The sequence below is a fragment of the Pteropus medius genome, unplaced genomic scaffold (genome assembly GCF_902729225.1).
Source record: "Pteropus medius unplaced genomic scaffold, Ma_sr-lr_union100, whole genome shotgun sequence".
Classification (NCBI taxonomy): Eukaryota; Metazoa; Chordata; class Mammalia; order Chiroptera; family Pteropodidae; genus Pteropus; species Pteropus medius.
In genome coordinates, this window is record NW_024344378.1 from 49,912,863 (window position 1) to 49,929,579 (window position 16,717).

Consider the following 16,717-nt stretch of genomic DNA (forward strand, 5'->3'; position numbering starts at 1 on the left):
TTTTTTTTTTTTTTTTTTAGCAGAGTTTTCTATTTTCTAGAAGAGTCTGCTGAAGATTCTAAAGTCTAAGATCCAAGGCCAGGTCTAACGTGAGCTAGAAAACCAGGTTTACAGTTTTTCAGCCATGGCCCAATGATGGTGGCTCCTTACCAGCCCCTGATTTCATCAGTCAGAGAACGGGGACAATGTTGGAAAAATATGGTGGCCAAGCATGTTCTTCTCATCCCCATGCTGAGCACACAGTAGGTGCTCAATAAAAACAGATTAGTTTTACTCTCTTCTTTTAACCACATAAGATGACCCTCAACAAAAAATAATAAACACACAAAGGAGGCACAGCCCACTGACCTACCTTGGGGATACAGTTCCCAAAAGAATGAGACAAACAAAAAGTTCTCCTCAGAGCATGTTATTCAAGTCTCAAAATAAGATATATCTCTCATCTCAAGGTACATTTATTTTAGTGAGGTAGGATAAAAATTATGTGAGAGAAACAAAAATGAATAAGCTAGTGTGTGGGAATAGGAATTAAAATAAGCAGCGACTTGCCGCCTGCCAACGTGGATGTCCTCACATCCCGCTGCCTTATTTTTGGTTCCATTCTGGTTTGTTTTCTTCCTTGGCGCTTTAAAATAAGATAGGTAGGTTAGAAAGAGAGGCCCAGGATACTCATTAAGCTTGTCCTACGTACACTGTACTTAACTCACATTACCTCATTGAATTCCCACTTCAGTTTTAGAAGATGATTGCTATCAATATCCCTATTGTGCAGGTGAGAAAACTGAGTTTAAGACAGGTAAAAACAACCTAGCTCAGAGTGACCCATCAGCAAGTGGCTGAGCCAAAATGTGAATTGAGATGGTAGAACCCAGAGCTTGCCTCTGATTCACTCTGCTCTATTAACTAAGGATGTGTGGCAGCCCCTAGTTCCTCTTTCTCTCAGGTGAAGCATCTCTGATCCCCAAGTGGCTAAGGTACCCTGGGATTTACGATACACACACTAGCTCTGTGTTTCCCTGGTTCTGGTGGCAACTCTAGAGACTAGAGGTGGGCAAGGAGGAATGAGAAGGGAAAGAGGAGATGTGAGGGTATGTGTTCTTAAATAAGATCTCTTCCCTGCCCGCCTGAAGTGAAGCCCTCTCTAAGTAAGAAGAGATGGAGGGGTGCCAACATAAAGCAGCAAAATCAGCTCTGTCATCCACAACCCAGTCTTCAAAAGCCCAGATCTTCCAAGGGTAAGGACAATGTGAATATGGACATTACGTCAGACTAACTCCGGAGCAAACCATCCCTTCTTCCACTACTCCCAACTATGTGACCTTTGATAAGACAGCTAGCCTCTGTAAGTCTCAGTTTCCTCATCTGCAAAATGGGAAAACTAATTCCTAGATCAGAGGTTTGCTCTGAGGATTAAGTGAGTTCATATATGTAAGGGGCTTATCAGAGTGCCCAGCACATAGTAGAACCAGAATAAATGTTGGCTGTCGAATGCACACAATAAAGTAAGTAAACACTATGCTATATACTATGCAACCATATATTAAAAATCAGAAATTAAATGTGGTCTGGGAAAGGTAAGGGCAAGTCATGGTGTTCGTTCTCTTTTTTATCCCTCAAAGTGCTGGCTACAGCTCAGACCTCTGCTCTCGGCAGGGCTCAGGAAGTGTGTGCAGGAGAAGCAGGAGAGACTTCAGTTTCCTGCATCTCATCCCAAAACTCAGCTAGTAAATGTAGCACCTTTTTCATTTTCTGGGAGGAGGGCAGCACCTCCTGAAATGTCCCATTTAAGGGGATTATTCCTTCTCTGTACGCCATACCTCACGGGAATGTTCATTCTATCTCTGACAGCTCATTGCTACAATTGTTTCACAATGTAATAACCCATGTATTAAATCAGAGACGGGAAACTTCTTGAAATATTATTCTACCAAATTCTCTTCTGTAACAGACAGACCAGTTTTGAATCTGACCCAAGGGGCTTAGTTATCAAAAAACAAGAACTATTTCATTAAAGGTGTTTTCTCTTACAAGAGGAGAGAGGGTAGTTGTTCTTCTTATTATTATTTTATAGCCCAAAAGGTCATTGGCCTATATTTTTAGTTTCAATAACACCTATGCTCTTAATATACTATATAACATACTTATTTACTCATGTTTTTCTTATCCTTCCCCTATTGCAATGTCAAAAGGATAGTATGCTATTTTATTCACTGCTGTCTCCTAATCATTTGGAAAAGTGCCTGGTATGCAGTAGGTGCTTAATACATATTGTTCAATTAATGAACAAACTGAAGCACATTTTAAAGCATAGTTTTTTTTCTGAAGAACAACCACAGTTGATGCAAAAGTATAACTCGTTTTCTTCCCTTTTCTTTTTCTCCCTCTTTTTCTGTTTGCTCTGCTAGTTTTTCACTAAATCAGAGCACACCTCTAAATATCAGGTTAAAACCATCCACAAAAAGGCATGGGTTTTTAAAACATCCAAGTTCTCCTGACACTAAGCTTCTCTAGGGAACATTTCACTCACAACAAGGAGACTTGGCTCCACACCCTTAGCTAGGGTGAGATCTGCCGGCTTCAGAAGAGGGATGCCTCCACCACAGTCATGAAGGGGTATCCCCAATCATCTAAGACAACAGGGGACCAAGGGAGAATGAATCTTCACATAAAATTCAGTTTCATGAAGTGTAAGGACTGGAAAGTAGTAATTTAGTCCAAACTTTCCAATTTTCAGATGGGAAAACCGAGTGTCCAGAAAAGGCAAGTGGTTGTTCGATGTCCACAGAGTAATTAGAGCACAGCCAGGTAGAGAAGGCAGATTCCTTCCTTTAGTTCTTCTTACTTTCCTCCTCCCTACCCTTTCTCCCTCCCCACCTACCTTCCGCCCTTCCTTCACTCCTTGTCTCTTTGTTTAAGGCTTTCTGGGTGTATGTGTGTGTTTGTGTGTGTGTGTGGACCCTCCACAATGGGATGGTTTAGAAAGAGCCCTGGTTAGCAGCCCATGCATAATTTTGACTCAGAAATGTTGATGATTTAATTTCACTAACTTCCCAATCCTCCTCAAAAACTTAGATCCCAAATTTCTCATTAATAATGCAAGTGTCTTAGAGACTTCCTGAATGGAAAGAACTTCAGATATCATCTAGCCCAACCTTTATTTTACAGATGAAGAACAGGCCAAGTGATGAAAAGTGAGTCCCCTGTGTCATGAAGCCAGTCGATAGTTAAGCTGAGGCAGCCAGGACCCTTGGCACCAGAGCATATTTAGGTCATGCTGAGGACACGTCTCAGACTTGTGTGCAGCTCTAATGGTCTCATCGTGCTGGCTAGAAAACTCAGTCTGAGCAAGCACATCTCATATCAAGTATGAAAACTTTTCCATTGAGAAAAGGAATACAATTCTAATGGGAAAAGTGGTAGAAAATAGAATCCTTATAGGATACACACACACACACACAGGCACACACACATATGTGTGTATATGATTATTACATATATTATATATAAAAGATGCTTTTTAAAAATACTTGATAGTAGGTATATAATAAATTCACAGTGCTAACAAGGACATCGAAATATATTGCTAGTAGAAGCATATTCTTGATATAACATTTTTGAAACATTATCCATCAACATTTGTACAAACTAAAATACACATATACTTTGATCCAGTAAGTCAGTCCTCTTCCAGAACCTAGAACTATCTATAGAAATAGAATTGTACAGGTACGTGGATGAGGGTATTTAATAAACTATTGGTTATAGTAGAAAAATAAAGCAATCGGGTCCATCATTAGGATTATCGCTGAATAAACTGTAGTACAATTTGGGAAATTTTCTGCAACTGTTATAAAATGAATTATTATGGAGCTGAAGGGATTTCCATCATTTATTAGTAAGAAAACCAAATTGTATTACAATGTGATTGACACATTATTTTATACAAAGCCCACCACCCCTAAAACACTATTATATGTGCATATCCATGTTTGTTTGTGGTGAAATAAGCATGAAGCATAGTGTAGAAGTCTGTTAACGCTGAGCGTCCCAGAGAGTGGGCAGTGATGAATGCAGGGGGAAGAGATGATTAATATTTCCTTATGTATATACATATTTGAATGTTTATACTGACTGCAACACATATATTTTACTTTGAAAAAAAATTAGGTTATGATCAAATTTTCTAAAAATAAAGACAGATGGAACCCCAAAGGTCCTCTGAATCCTGTTTCAGCCTCCCTTCTTCCCCTGAAGACTTATGGCAGCAGAAACATTCTGGGAATATTATTCATCATGGCAAAGAGAACCTTGAAGCTGTTTCTCTAAGGCTTTAGCTGCCATAACCAGTCTCTGAGCTGGTTACTTTTCCCACCAAATTGTCCTAATTCTGATACAGGAAGTGACCTGCCAAGGAGAGCAGAAAGTGAAATGTGAACACAGCACCAGCCTTTGACTAAGCTCTTCCTTTGACACGGGAAGGAAGCTCAATCTCCTTCAGGGTGAGGGGTGACTCAAGAAGCTTACCCTACTCTGCCCCACAAAGGAACTCATAACTATAAATAAACCATGCAGGATCCACTTTTCATAAAACTAAGAAGCAGCTAGAAGTGAACTTTGGCAGGCAGGTTTTCTGGGGTGCATGAACCAGCTACTCAGAAAGTTGGCGTTATCCCCGGGGGCTTATTTGTCCCGTATGGACTCTGCGTTGAATGAAAAGTGACAGAACCATAAATGTAGAGTTCCTGGCTCTGAGAGTGATGACCACCAGGGCTTCGACAATGTAAAACTGCATTACCTGAAACACGAACTGTGCAAATCCTTATAGTCTAGTTCTCCAAAGAGAACTGTCACCATCAACTTCCAAAACTCTAAGCCTCTGGTCCACTTTAGATTCTGCATTTCAACCATGGCTCAGGAACCAATAAGAAGAAAGAAATAGAGATCCACTTACCAAGCCAACTTCTGTTTAAGTACACAGACACAAACACTGGGGGAACTGTGAAGAAATCTACGACAGAGTTCACTTCCAGCCAGAACCACAGCTTATCATTGGCTGCAATAAACTAGGGGAAAGAAAAAAGAAGAAGAAAAAAAAAATGAGAAGCACGGTGCTGACATTCAAACTAAACTCTTGCCAAAGGGTATGTTTTGGTTTTCCTGAGGCTCTAGAGGGAGATGTTATGTTTGTCACATACACACAGTGTTATTTTGTGACAAATTCAGATATACAGTCTTTTTTCTAAAAGAGTGACTATGTGCTACATTAGCCTTAGGGAAAGATTAGGCTGTTTCAACAGCATTATAACAATAAATAAAACTGCTATCTGGATGTATTCACACACAGACACACAGACACAACACAAGACACACACACACACACACACACATACACACACACACACTCCACATCTGTATAGCTCCAGTCATAAACAGGGTCTAGTATAAACCCCCTAAGCCTCAAATTCTGCTACCCTATCCCTTTGATTCCTCCCTCACAACTGTCCTTTCAGGATTCAGTGAAGTGGGCACCGGTAAACATATTTAAGGGTAGAAAGCTTTTTTGGTTCTATTTAAGGGAAAAATGCCCCCATATTTGAATAGAAGGAAGAGAAACTGTTGGCCAGTGGAGGTATAATAGTTATTTCAATTCCTATTTCTCTTCCTGTGAACACAATTAACGTGTACTTCAGAAAATGCTGTGCTAAGGAAAGGGCTCTCTCACAGACTGAAATCAGAACACAGGTACGTTGTCTCCCCGGAAACGCTGAGCTTCATCTGGCCTGTGAGAGCAGGTACTGGTGGGGGATGGTCCCTGGGTCCCCGACTTGCATGCCCCTCTGTGATACTGGGCAGTGTTGCCCAAACTTACCCGCAAGCCAAAGTAGAGAAGGAAGAACACGTTGAAAGCCATGTCGATCTGTAACGTGAAATCTTTGTAGAAATTCTGGCAGGATTCTATTGGGCTATTAGACAGGAAGAAGAAAAAGGAAGGGGTGAATGACAAGCATCATCAAGTCTCCCACAACGTTGTGCAGTGGTGGTGTTCAGGGTAGAGGACAAAATGAATGATCAGAAAATAAAACATTTGGTCTTTTTACCCCCTGTGATAATCGAGCAAGCACTGCCAAGGGGTCTTTCCATTCGACCATTCAGTCTCTTTTTCTTTTATTTGTTTTCATAATCCTACACAAATATTATTTTTATCATCATTCAACAATTGAGCTAAGAATCTAAAGAGGATCATGCAGACACCTTGGGGGAAGGACAAGCAGGAGACACCACCAAATTCCTTAATTTCATATTAACCCTTAAAGAACTGACTTTTTTCCTTTAGAGGACACGTACCAAAGCTAAAAACAGTCCCTCATACCCTCTGGCATGTTAGAAGTTGAGCCCATTTTTAATTAAACACAGTGGCTGTGTTTTGGACCTTTTTAAAGCCATAAGTTGATTAATAGTGAAGGACCCAGGAGCATCTCAGGAATGCTGTGGAGGAGATGATCCTGGTTGATGTTCTGGCTAGGCTAAGTATGGACTTTATGTGCAGCATTCTGATCTGAGGAAAGAAGCATTGCCCAACTTGTAAAATGCAAGACTATTAAACCAAAATGTTGAAGCAGTACTCTAAGGGTTAATTTTATTTTTATTTTTTGGCATGCAATTTAATTGGCATTGTGTGTGTCAAGCAGCCAGTGCAAACCCCCAGCACAGTCTACTTTGTTCAAGAGTAGGCAGTTTAAAAGGGTACCACTATACAAACTGGTTCATGGTTTCCATGTGCTTCCCACATCAAACTGATCAGAAGATCAGTGTGTGAAAATTCCCAAGTTTGGTGCTGGGTGGGCAGCAGGAAAGCCTCAGAAGTATCTCAAAGCCGTAAATGAAAATTCATGATGTACTGTTACCACTGTAAGCAAATGGTAACACTTAGGCCAGGAACATAAAGAAGGTGAGGCGAGTACGGGGAGAAGCCAATACTTTCCCCGGACGAAAAGCATGGAAGACCACCAAGCCAGGAGAGCACTAGCTTGAGAAGTGCAGGACAGAGGATTTCTGAGTATCACCACTTTGGAAACTGCTGTAGGCAATACCAGTTAGTATAGTTGTACTTCTATGAGGACAACGCTTGGTTGTTCAACAGGCAGAAATCGAGTGCAGTACAGGAATGCCAGGCCCACCGAGAAGCATGGTGGGTCAGTCTGTTGAACTCTCCGATCACATGACATGCACCTTGATTTACCCTTTCTTCGTCTCTATTACAAGTCAAGCATGCCCTTTGTCATCTCTCAAATCACAAATACGTGGGAAAACCTTCAGGCAAGCATTAAGAGTAATCTCCTCTTGCATTTACAAACTAAGTGACTAAACAAAAGACAAACACTGAAAAAACAGTTATTTTATAGTTATTTTATAAGGGAAATGACAACGGCTATATTTTCACTAAGGTAGGGAAGTTAGAAGAAAGACAGCATAGAGTTTGCTTTTGGTCCAATGCTGAAAGGAGATGGGAGAAAAAGCTAAATATCACAGCCTACCACTGCTCTTTGCCTGCTCTCCTATACAGTTATTAATTAAAAAACAAAAAATTCAGACCTAGAGTTAATAAGTGACACTTCTTCAATTCCCAAGCCATGCATTTTGTTTTGTTTCAAGAATAAGACCCACAAGGTTCACAGGTGCCAGAGTTCTTAGCTACACTAGTTGAATTGAAAAGGAGTATATGAACTAGGTTGACCAGAAATCCACCACAGATCTCAAGAGATGAAGAGACAGTTCATCTCTGGGCTCTGTGAGCCATTGCTATGATGTGTTACTGAAAAATAGTGTGTGTGAGTGTGTGTGTGAGAGAGAGAATGAGCATTAGGAGATCTATTGGTAAATATTGCACTCATGTCTTCATGTGTGCCAGCAATAAATTCTTACTCATCAAGTGATGTGTACACACACAGCCAAGGGGACAGAGAGAAAAGGCTTTGTTCCCAAGTGTATTGTGGAAAACCCAGTATCACTTCACCAAGGCCAAATAATAACCTTACTGTTGCTTCACACTAGTTTTTGGTGGAGTTACTGCTGGCATATTTGGGTGTCCTGTGAATTCTCTAGCTTCTATCAATTCCATGGTTTCTGAGGTTAATTTGGCAGTAACCTTGAAATATATCTAGTATGGAAAGTATCTGCTAGGCTGTGAAAGAGAAGAGAATAACGGGGGAAGAGGTGTTAGCTCAGGGCCATTGAGGATGTTTTGGTTCAACATAGATGGAAGCAGATGTTTAAAAGAGTATGAGGAACCAGGCTGTAGCAACTTCTTTCCGTTGTTCTGTGCCTTCCTTGTCATTTCTGCTGCTCTCTCCTACACTGCACACTCCAAAAGGCACCAATGAAAGGGCTTAATGCTAAAGGACACGATATCAAAGAATATACCTCAACAGCACCTCTGATTTACAGAGAACAATGTTGAAACCATAATAGACCTTTTTTCCTAGCAAATCTAGATCTGATTTAATCCTCATTTCATATCATTCCTTGAGTCTTAGACTTTGAGCTGACACAATAAAGGGAGTAAATTATGCTGCTGGTGCTGGCAGCTTTTCCTCTGGCTGAAGCTCACCAATAACATGAGCACACTCTGTTAAGATGGAGGGGGAGAGAAGCAGGAAGCTCGGGAACAAAGCCCTGGGACCCAGGTAGGACCAGAGTAATCAGTGAGTCTATTTTCTACCCCTTTTTAGCTCTTTCCTGCTTTCCATGAGAGCCTAAGGAGAAATGTCCTACCTAGGTTTTTCAAGTAGCAACAGAACTATTTACAGGATCCCCTCCGAGATAAATCCTCCAAGTACCTTTAGTCTGTGGACTCACACAATCAGAGACCACAGAGTGGAGATTCTAAAGCCCCAACATTTCATTCCCCAAATGGAAACAACCCATGGAGAAGTTCATTGATCTTATAAAACGAAAATACTAATTCAACAACAAAAGTGTTGGACATATCAGCAGTGATTTATTTTCCTCCCAAAGAAACTTTATCTTAATGATTAATGTTCACTGTAGGATGGAGAATGGAATACAAACTCCTCTTCCTTCTTGTGTAAAATAGGAGAGTTCCTTGTCTAGATGCATAGAAATTTCAAGAGCTAGAAGAGAAATCGCTTTGTTTAAACTACAAAGTAACTCTGGAGTACATACTTCCTAATGAGGTATGCCCACATCAGAATACACTTTCTGTGGACATATGTTGCCAATAGAAAAAAAAAAATAGTAGAGTTTTAAGAATTGAAATAAGGCTACTAGTTCAAATCCTGGTAGTAGAAAACTGAATTTCCCTAAATTGTTCTTGGTTAACTAATGACTTAGTAACTAGAGGACACACAACACTTGGTAAGCTGATGAACTGTTCATTTTAGGCTCCCACATGGATCAAGTGTGATACTAAAATCTTAAGCAAATTTAGTGTTTTGATCAGATTTCTATGATCGCAGCACCTTCAAAAGAACCTCAACAAAGAGTTGCTTGTCATGTGATAAATGTTCACTGTAGGATAGAGGTTGAAATACAAACTCCTATTTTCTCTTCACCATCAAGTAAGCATATCCTCAGTATTTAGATGTTTCTATAGAGAAAAATGAGATTCACCCAAAGTGAGAAATATATCTCTTTTTTCATCAATTTAACAATATATTATCCAATAAACACCCACCCAGGCATGGGAAGATCCAACAGTCCTTCCTGAATATTTACTTCAGAACTTGTCTTTCCAAAACACAAGGCGAGCCATGGCTACCCAGGTTTTCTTTCAAAAAGCAGAGGGCTGAAGGCAATAATCTCAGTTCTAGCAGTTAATCTTCTGGATGTCTGCATAATCTCCAAGAGGGAAGTAATTGCCCTCTATACTCAGCCTCTAAACTTCCTGGTGTTTTCCGAAGTCTGTTTTCCTAACTCTCTGAGTCTGGCTGTCCAACTCTAAAAAAATATTTCTCCAGGGCAGTGGTCCTCGAACTGTAGTATGCACCTGGAAGGCTTGTTAAAACATTGGTGGGCCCTGCATCTCAGAGCTTCTGATTTAGTAGGTCTGGGATAGAGGTCCAAGAATTTGCATTTCTGAATATTTCCCGGATGCTGCTGCTCATCTGGGGACCACACTTTGCGAACCACTGCTCCAGAAGAACTTTCTTGCAAGGACACACTAAGGTGTTGCTACTTGAGAAGATCCCCGTTCAGACCTGAATGATTAAGCGTTTGAGCCTGCCCCCAGATAACCAGCTGCTTGCCACTTAACTAATTGTTGAAAGCAAAGAGTCGAGCAGCTATTTTCAGTTTCAGCTGCTGAACATGGAAAAAAAAATTAAGACGATACCGGGAAGTAATTACAACACCACTATGCAAGCTTTACCAATGACATTCCAATTAACAATTAGAGTGTGCCTGAGCAGCACATTTTTAGTTTAGGATTAAAAGGGGGAAATGATGAAGTGTAGATGGGGAGAGGTTATGAAGGCCATCATTTATAAGAGATAAATGGTAAGCAGCTTAGGAACGACAACAACAGCAAACATCCGAGATGATTTAATAAATAACTGCATGAGAGGAAAGGGACTAGCTAAGGAACAAAACAGCACTTTGCGAAATAATTTCCAATATTTAAATTCCCCTCACTCCTGTGGCCAGTCCCTTTTTAAATTGGATGGAGCCTTCTCAATTCCCACCAGGATTATGGACCACTAGAGTTCAGGCCTACGGCACCACAGAATGAATCAATACAATAAGCTTAATGATTCCAGAGTCTTCTCCTAGTCTCACCTCCGCAATGTTGCCAAATTAATTTAATTAAAAGATGTCATTCATCCACCATCATGGCTCCTTTCTGGCTCTAAGCCTGGTTGAGAAGAACCTCTAAAACTCAGCCTCACTCTACATCTCCCATCTTATTTCCTGCCATGCTCCAGCCAAGCCCTTTGTTACCATGAGCTGGTGCCTCCATTGTTTCATGAATGTTACCCACATCTTCTTAATTTTAAAGCTATGCTTTTGCTCTGGCCTCTTCAAATGCTTCTCCTTTGTTTGTGTTCAAACCACAGGCAGCCTTCAAGGCCAACTGAAAGGCATGGCTTGACAAATTACTTGTGCCCTCACTGACCTCTCCCATCTCTGAATTCCTATAGCATTAGGAGCGAGGAATTCTAAACTGTCTAATAATGTTGATTATTATTCAATTCAATAGAATATCTGGCAATTAAATAGAGTTTATGTATACTATTGCATTTGGTCCTGATAACTTGGCAAAATAAAACAGATATTTTGTTCTAATCCCCATTTTGCAGACAGAGAAGCAGAGGCTCAGACATCTGTCCAAGATCACATAGTTAAGTGGTGGAGTTGGGACAGAGGCCCAAAAGCCTTTCTTCCATGATATCTTACTTCTCCAGATGAACTGTAACATCCTTGGAGAGGAAAAAGAAACATAAGAACAAAAGAAACACAGTATCTGCTATCCTCAGAGCCTGGCATGAAATTATGCCAAAACAAAGGGGGTTGACTAATTTATGGAGGAGGTTAAGATGCCCTAGAAAAAAATTCATGCCTGTGTCAAATGGTCTGGGAAAATTCAGAGGAAGCTGACCTATCCAACCTACATCTAACCTTGCTCTGTAATGACTGTCATGTGGGACATTACTAATCCCCAGAAGTCTTTCCTGGGACCTGAGTGCTAGTGACAATATGGAGCCTGACCCCATCAGCCGAGGGCAAGTTCCACTGCTTAAAAAGGAATAACTCCTAGTCATCCATCTGCTTAAAGATGGACGATCCTCAAGATGTCCCAATTTTCTTTTACCCTCTCTTATTTTAGAAAGACAAGAATGAATATAGTAATGAATGACAATATTTAGATACTTTGAACATTTCTAATTGTGGACTAGACAATAAGTTTTGCATCCCATTCTGTTCAATAGAAGTTTTTTTAAATGATGGCACCATTTAGTCATGGATACGATAGAACCTATCTGTAACAAGAGGAAGTAAATCTAAGTGATTTGAGGTTTTAGTAACTTTGAGGTTTAGAAATATCTGGATTTTATTGAATAAGCAAAATGCCCCAGTTTTCCTGCCTACAAAATAGAAAAACAAAAACAAAAAAACACCCAGCTAATCAGAATATTATGAGCCCAAGAAATTATAAAAGGTAAGCAAGTCTTTGAGATGTACAGTTGACCCTGAACTACATGGGTTTTTACTGTGCAGGTCTGCTTATACATGGATCTTTTTCAATAAATATGTACAGTACTGTAAATGTATTTTCTCTTCCTTAGGATTTGCTTAATAACATTTCCTTTTCTATAGCCTACTTTATTGTAAATATAAAGTATATAATACATATAACATACAAAATGTGTGTTAATCAATTGTTGATGTTCTAGGTAAGGCTTCCAGTCAACAGCAGGCTATTAGTAGTTAAAGTTTGGGGAAGTCAAAAGTGATATATGGATTTTTGAGTGCATGGGGGTCAGTGCATTAACCCCTGCATTGTTCAAGAGTTGACTGTACTCCAAATTAGAAATCACTGTTTTTATTCATATAATTATAAGTCTCAGAAAAAATATCTTACAAGCTAATCACAATAGTGAACCAATATGAATGACATGATACTAATTAATCTTTGAGAAATCAATAATCTTTATGTAGAACATTGTCTTCTAAACTGGACAGTACCCCAAGACTGCCCAGGTCTTGACCGGATTAAAGTTGAAAGCTTACTCTCTTTTTGCTTCTCTCAAGTGCCCCCATTTAAATTACCTGTCAGAGCTACGTAATTAAGAGCTTCTCTTCTTAATGTTGGTGCTTTTCGTGTTTACACTGGGTGGGGCCTGTGTTCAATAAGTTGTGTAGTTTTTATTAACTTAGCCAAACAGAAGCAAGCCTCTTCTGTCGATCATCATTGTGACTTTATCCCACAACATCTTGGAGTAGTTATCTTCTAAGATGTTGCTATTGTTGATGGGTAAGTTTGTGTTCAATCATCAACACTAATGATAATAACATCAAAATGAGCCCTTTGTTTTACCTTAAAACACTTTTCTTACACCTTACAACAGTTCTAATGTAAATAGAAAACACTTTTTGTTACTTGCAGTATTGATCTGTCGTGATCCCAAGCCACTTAGTTAAATGGCTTTGTTAAGAAAGCTTCAGTTATGGGTTTGTATCAATAGGTCTATTCATCTTTTTGGCAGTAGCAGGATTCTAATTATGCCACTGCTCAATTGATGGCATGTGATCCAATAGTCACAAACATATGCCTCATTCGGGTCTTGTTGAAATTAATTGGAACAAATGGAGAGGTGGTATATAGACCCTCACTACTCTTTGGAATTCTATGTACTCTGTCTTCTCGAGCTTTGAGTGATAAGGAGAATCCTGGAACAATAATAGCAATAGACTTCAGAGCAGTTGTATGGCTCGGGGTGTCTACCTGAATAATTAGTCCTAATAATTAAGTATTCTTCTATGAGACAAAGAAAATGACATAGATCGCTGATAGAGAGAACAAAATATGTCAGTTCCTTACACATTGGATTTCTCAGTGAAACACACAGATAATTTGTTTTCATGAAACTCAGACGGTGAAATCTCTGTCACTTTCTTACGGAGCTCTTTTAAATTTTCTCACAAGACTTTAATATCTTATCTGAGCTTACGTTCTCCTTCTCATTTCATTCCATATCTTTTCATCCACTAATGTACCCGAATATAGTAAATCAAAAGCAAAGTGTAGGCATTACAGATTGACCCCAAGAGCAATTAGCAGTCAGGTAGTTTTGGAGTTTGATGGAAGAGTTAAAATCCCTGCTCTATGATTACTAGTCATATGATCATGGGCAAATAATTTGACCTCTCCGAATCTTGGCTTTCTCATCTGTAAACCGGAGATAATAATACAAACCTCAAAGGCTATTGTGAGGATGAAAGTGGATAATGTGTAAAGACTAAGCACTGAACAAGCGATAGTTATTTTAAAAACTAAGGTAATAATAATAGCGATAATAATTGTAGAAAAAAATGTCAAGAAAGGCAATCATCCAAATGAACAAAATCTAACAGAATCTATTATTTCACATTTTATTTTTCCATTTGTATTTGCTTTATCACTTCTTTCTCAGGTGTTGTAATATAATTCAAATGCCCAATAGGATGTGTAGTGAGCTAACATCTGGTGCGATTCTATTTATTAGAGCATTAACTTTAGGTAATATTAAAGAAGAAACACTGGGAAATTTATACTTCCATGAAGGCAGCCACACAGCCTCATAAGTACTAAATAATTAACCAAAATTTCCTGACAGAGAAAGGCATGAGTCACTTTAATGAATAGCCACGGGAGGTTGTATATTCTCCTTTTCCCGGGTCTTTAGCAGAGGAGAGAGTTTCATTTGTCTGGCTGGCTTAGTATGGATCTGGAGGACAGGCAGGGGGAAGAACCAGTCATATGTATTCTAAATATCTCTTCCAATTCTACATCCACAAGATTGCATATTTCTTCACCGTTGGACTCTTGGAATGATGTCCAAGACAGCTAGCCACTAATGCCTGTTTTCTCTAGCTTGTTTACAAACTGCAATTATTTCGATCACAGTTGTTACCAGAGTAGAATTAGTGTTCATATTTGCCAGCAACTTTTATGTAATAAATCAGAGTTAAGCTACCACACAAAATATGCTGAATGAGTGCTGCTTTCGTTTGCACTACATTATCTAAGGAGTTATGACTGATTCTTACTCTCTTGTTCCCCTACCTTCACTGACGCTAGCCATTTCTTTAGTAAACTCATGTTTCCTAAAGACACAATGGAGTAGATGATTCAAATAGTACTTAATGCATACACACTCAAGCACAAACACTACAAAACAGACCGAGAGTTCTTCAAGAGCAGGAGCAAATGCCATGTACAGGTGTGGGGTGTTACATGTGCGTGCACACGTGCACACATCCAGAGCCCTCCAGCACAAACGTATGCTCTCTACCCAACCCCAATCTCACTATGAGACCATCTACAAAATAGGACAGCCTGAGTGAGGTGATTAGAAATGGGGGAAAGAAGAGGGACGAGAAGAAGTCCCAGGTCTGAATGGAGAACATGGAACCCAGACACAATGCCTGGCCTGGAGGGCAGTACCTCTGCCTGTGGAGTCATACTCCTCTCATGCCTACAAAAACTTAGACCTGCAAGAGCAAGAATAAAGGACTCTTCCTACTGCTACCTTCTGCCTCCAATACCTTTTTCTGGATATTAAATGTTGTCATACATGGGTTAGAAGGCCCATAAACAATCATCTCTAACCAGTAATAACCAAGAGTCAACTCCTAAACACTGAGGAGCAAATGTTTCGTGTCTTCGTTTCTTGAGAAGAGAGCAATCATGAGGAAACAGCCTGGGGCACAGTTTCAAGGCACTTTGGCCTCAAGCCTCCACACATAAGAAGCTCTCCTAATTGCATAGGGAATGGCTGAGGCTCCTAAGGAAAAGCATAAAAGCATGAGCCCTCTATTTACAAAGGCTGGCCAATCAGGGCAAAGTTGAGCATGCGGGTTGTGATTCTCACAGCATAACAGGTTCAAATCACTGTGGGACCTCTTTGGGCCATTATTAGGTGCAGATTTCAAAATTCTTTTATCTGAGCCTTCTTCTCCAAATATTTGTCTTGGCCTTTTCTGGGCATTCCCTGATCACTCATTAGTCTCCTGCTTAGCTTATGCCCTATGCTTTATCCCTATTCTCCTTCCTGACTTTTACATAATCTTGATGCACTTTGACAGCCTGACCTTGGCGATGCCTCCTTGCTATGGGTCTACCTGCAAGGACTTAGAGTGGGAAGCCAAAACTACTGATGCCACAGCCAGGCCAGGTCTCTTAGTCTGCCAGTCTGGGACCCAGTCTGTTTTGGCAGACTAAGAGACCTATTACAGTTTCAACCCTGCTCTCTCCCAGCCGCATCTGAACCCACATAGAATAACGTGCAATCCCCTCAGTAGTCTCATTCAAAGAGCTACACCCACAAACAGTGGCAACACTTAAAGACATGCCTGGTACTGATTTTAGGTAGATCGAGAGCATTAGAAAAAAATAATTATGTAAAGAAACAGTTATTTCATTTATCTGCTACTTCACTTTAAACAGAAAACACTGTCCCATAACATACTCACCACCAAGACACTGCCATTTATTAAAAATTACACATGAATTTATGAGTGATGCGAAAAGATAATTATGATAGCTTTGTTTCTGACATCTTGAAGTTTTTATCTGTTTGTTTTGTTTTGTTTTTAAGAAGACACAGATAAAGACCTGGTACAAATCTTTCTGATATGTGGTATAGAAAACAATTATACCTTTATTACACAAGGGAATAAAATAGCTGTCTTAGCTCTGTCTGGCTGACAGCTGAGGCAGGGAAGTTTTGTAAGCATTCCTATTTAGGAGTTTTGCTGAGAGCCCAGCAGCCTCACAGCCAAAAAGGAGAGTCTGAGGACGCTGCTGATTGGAAGTCGTGAGTCCGCTGAGTACAAAGCAGGAGTCACTTCTTGGGAATGCCATATAAAGACCTGGGCGGTGGAGACCAACATCACCACCGAAAATCAGATGTGACAAGCTACCTTTAGAAACAAACTGTCATCATTAACAAGGAAAATAGTGAGGACTTGTTAAATCCTATGATTATACAATCATATC

General features: G+C 39.9%; 1 protein-coding gene across 15 annotated transcripts in view; it reads right to left on the minus strand.

The window, feature by feature from the left end:
* KCNMA1 (potassium calcium-activated channel subfamily M alpha 1) overlaps positions 1–16,717 on the minus strand; it is a 686,119-nt gene that overhangs the window by 279,755 nt on the left and 389,647 nt on the right. For all 15 annotated transcript variants that reach the window (XM_039872202.1, XM_039872201.1, XM_039872185.1 and 12 more), the window contains exons 4-5: positions 5,870–5,963; positions 4,952–5,063 (exon numbers count right to left, since the gene is read on the minus strand). In XM_039872202.1, coding sequence (XP_039728136.1) covers positions 4,952–5,063; positions 5,870–5,963 — 206 coding nt within the window. The remainder of the gene's footprint in view (positions 1–4,951; positions 5,064–5,869; positions 5,964–16,717) is intronic.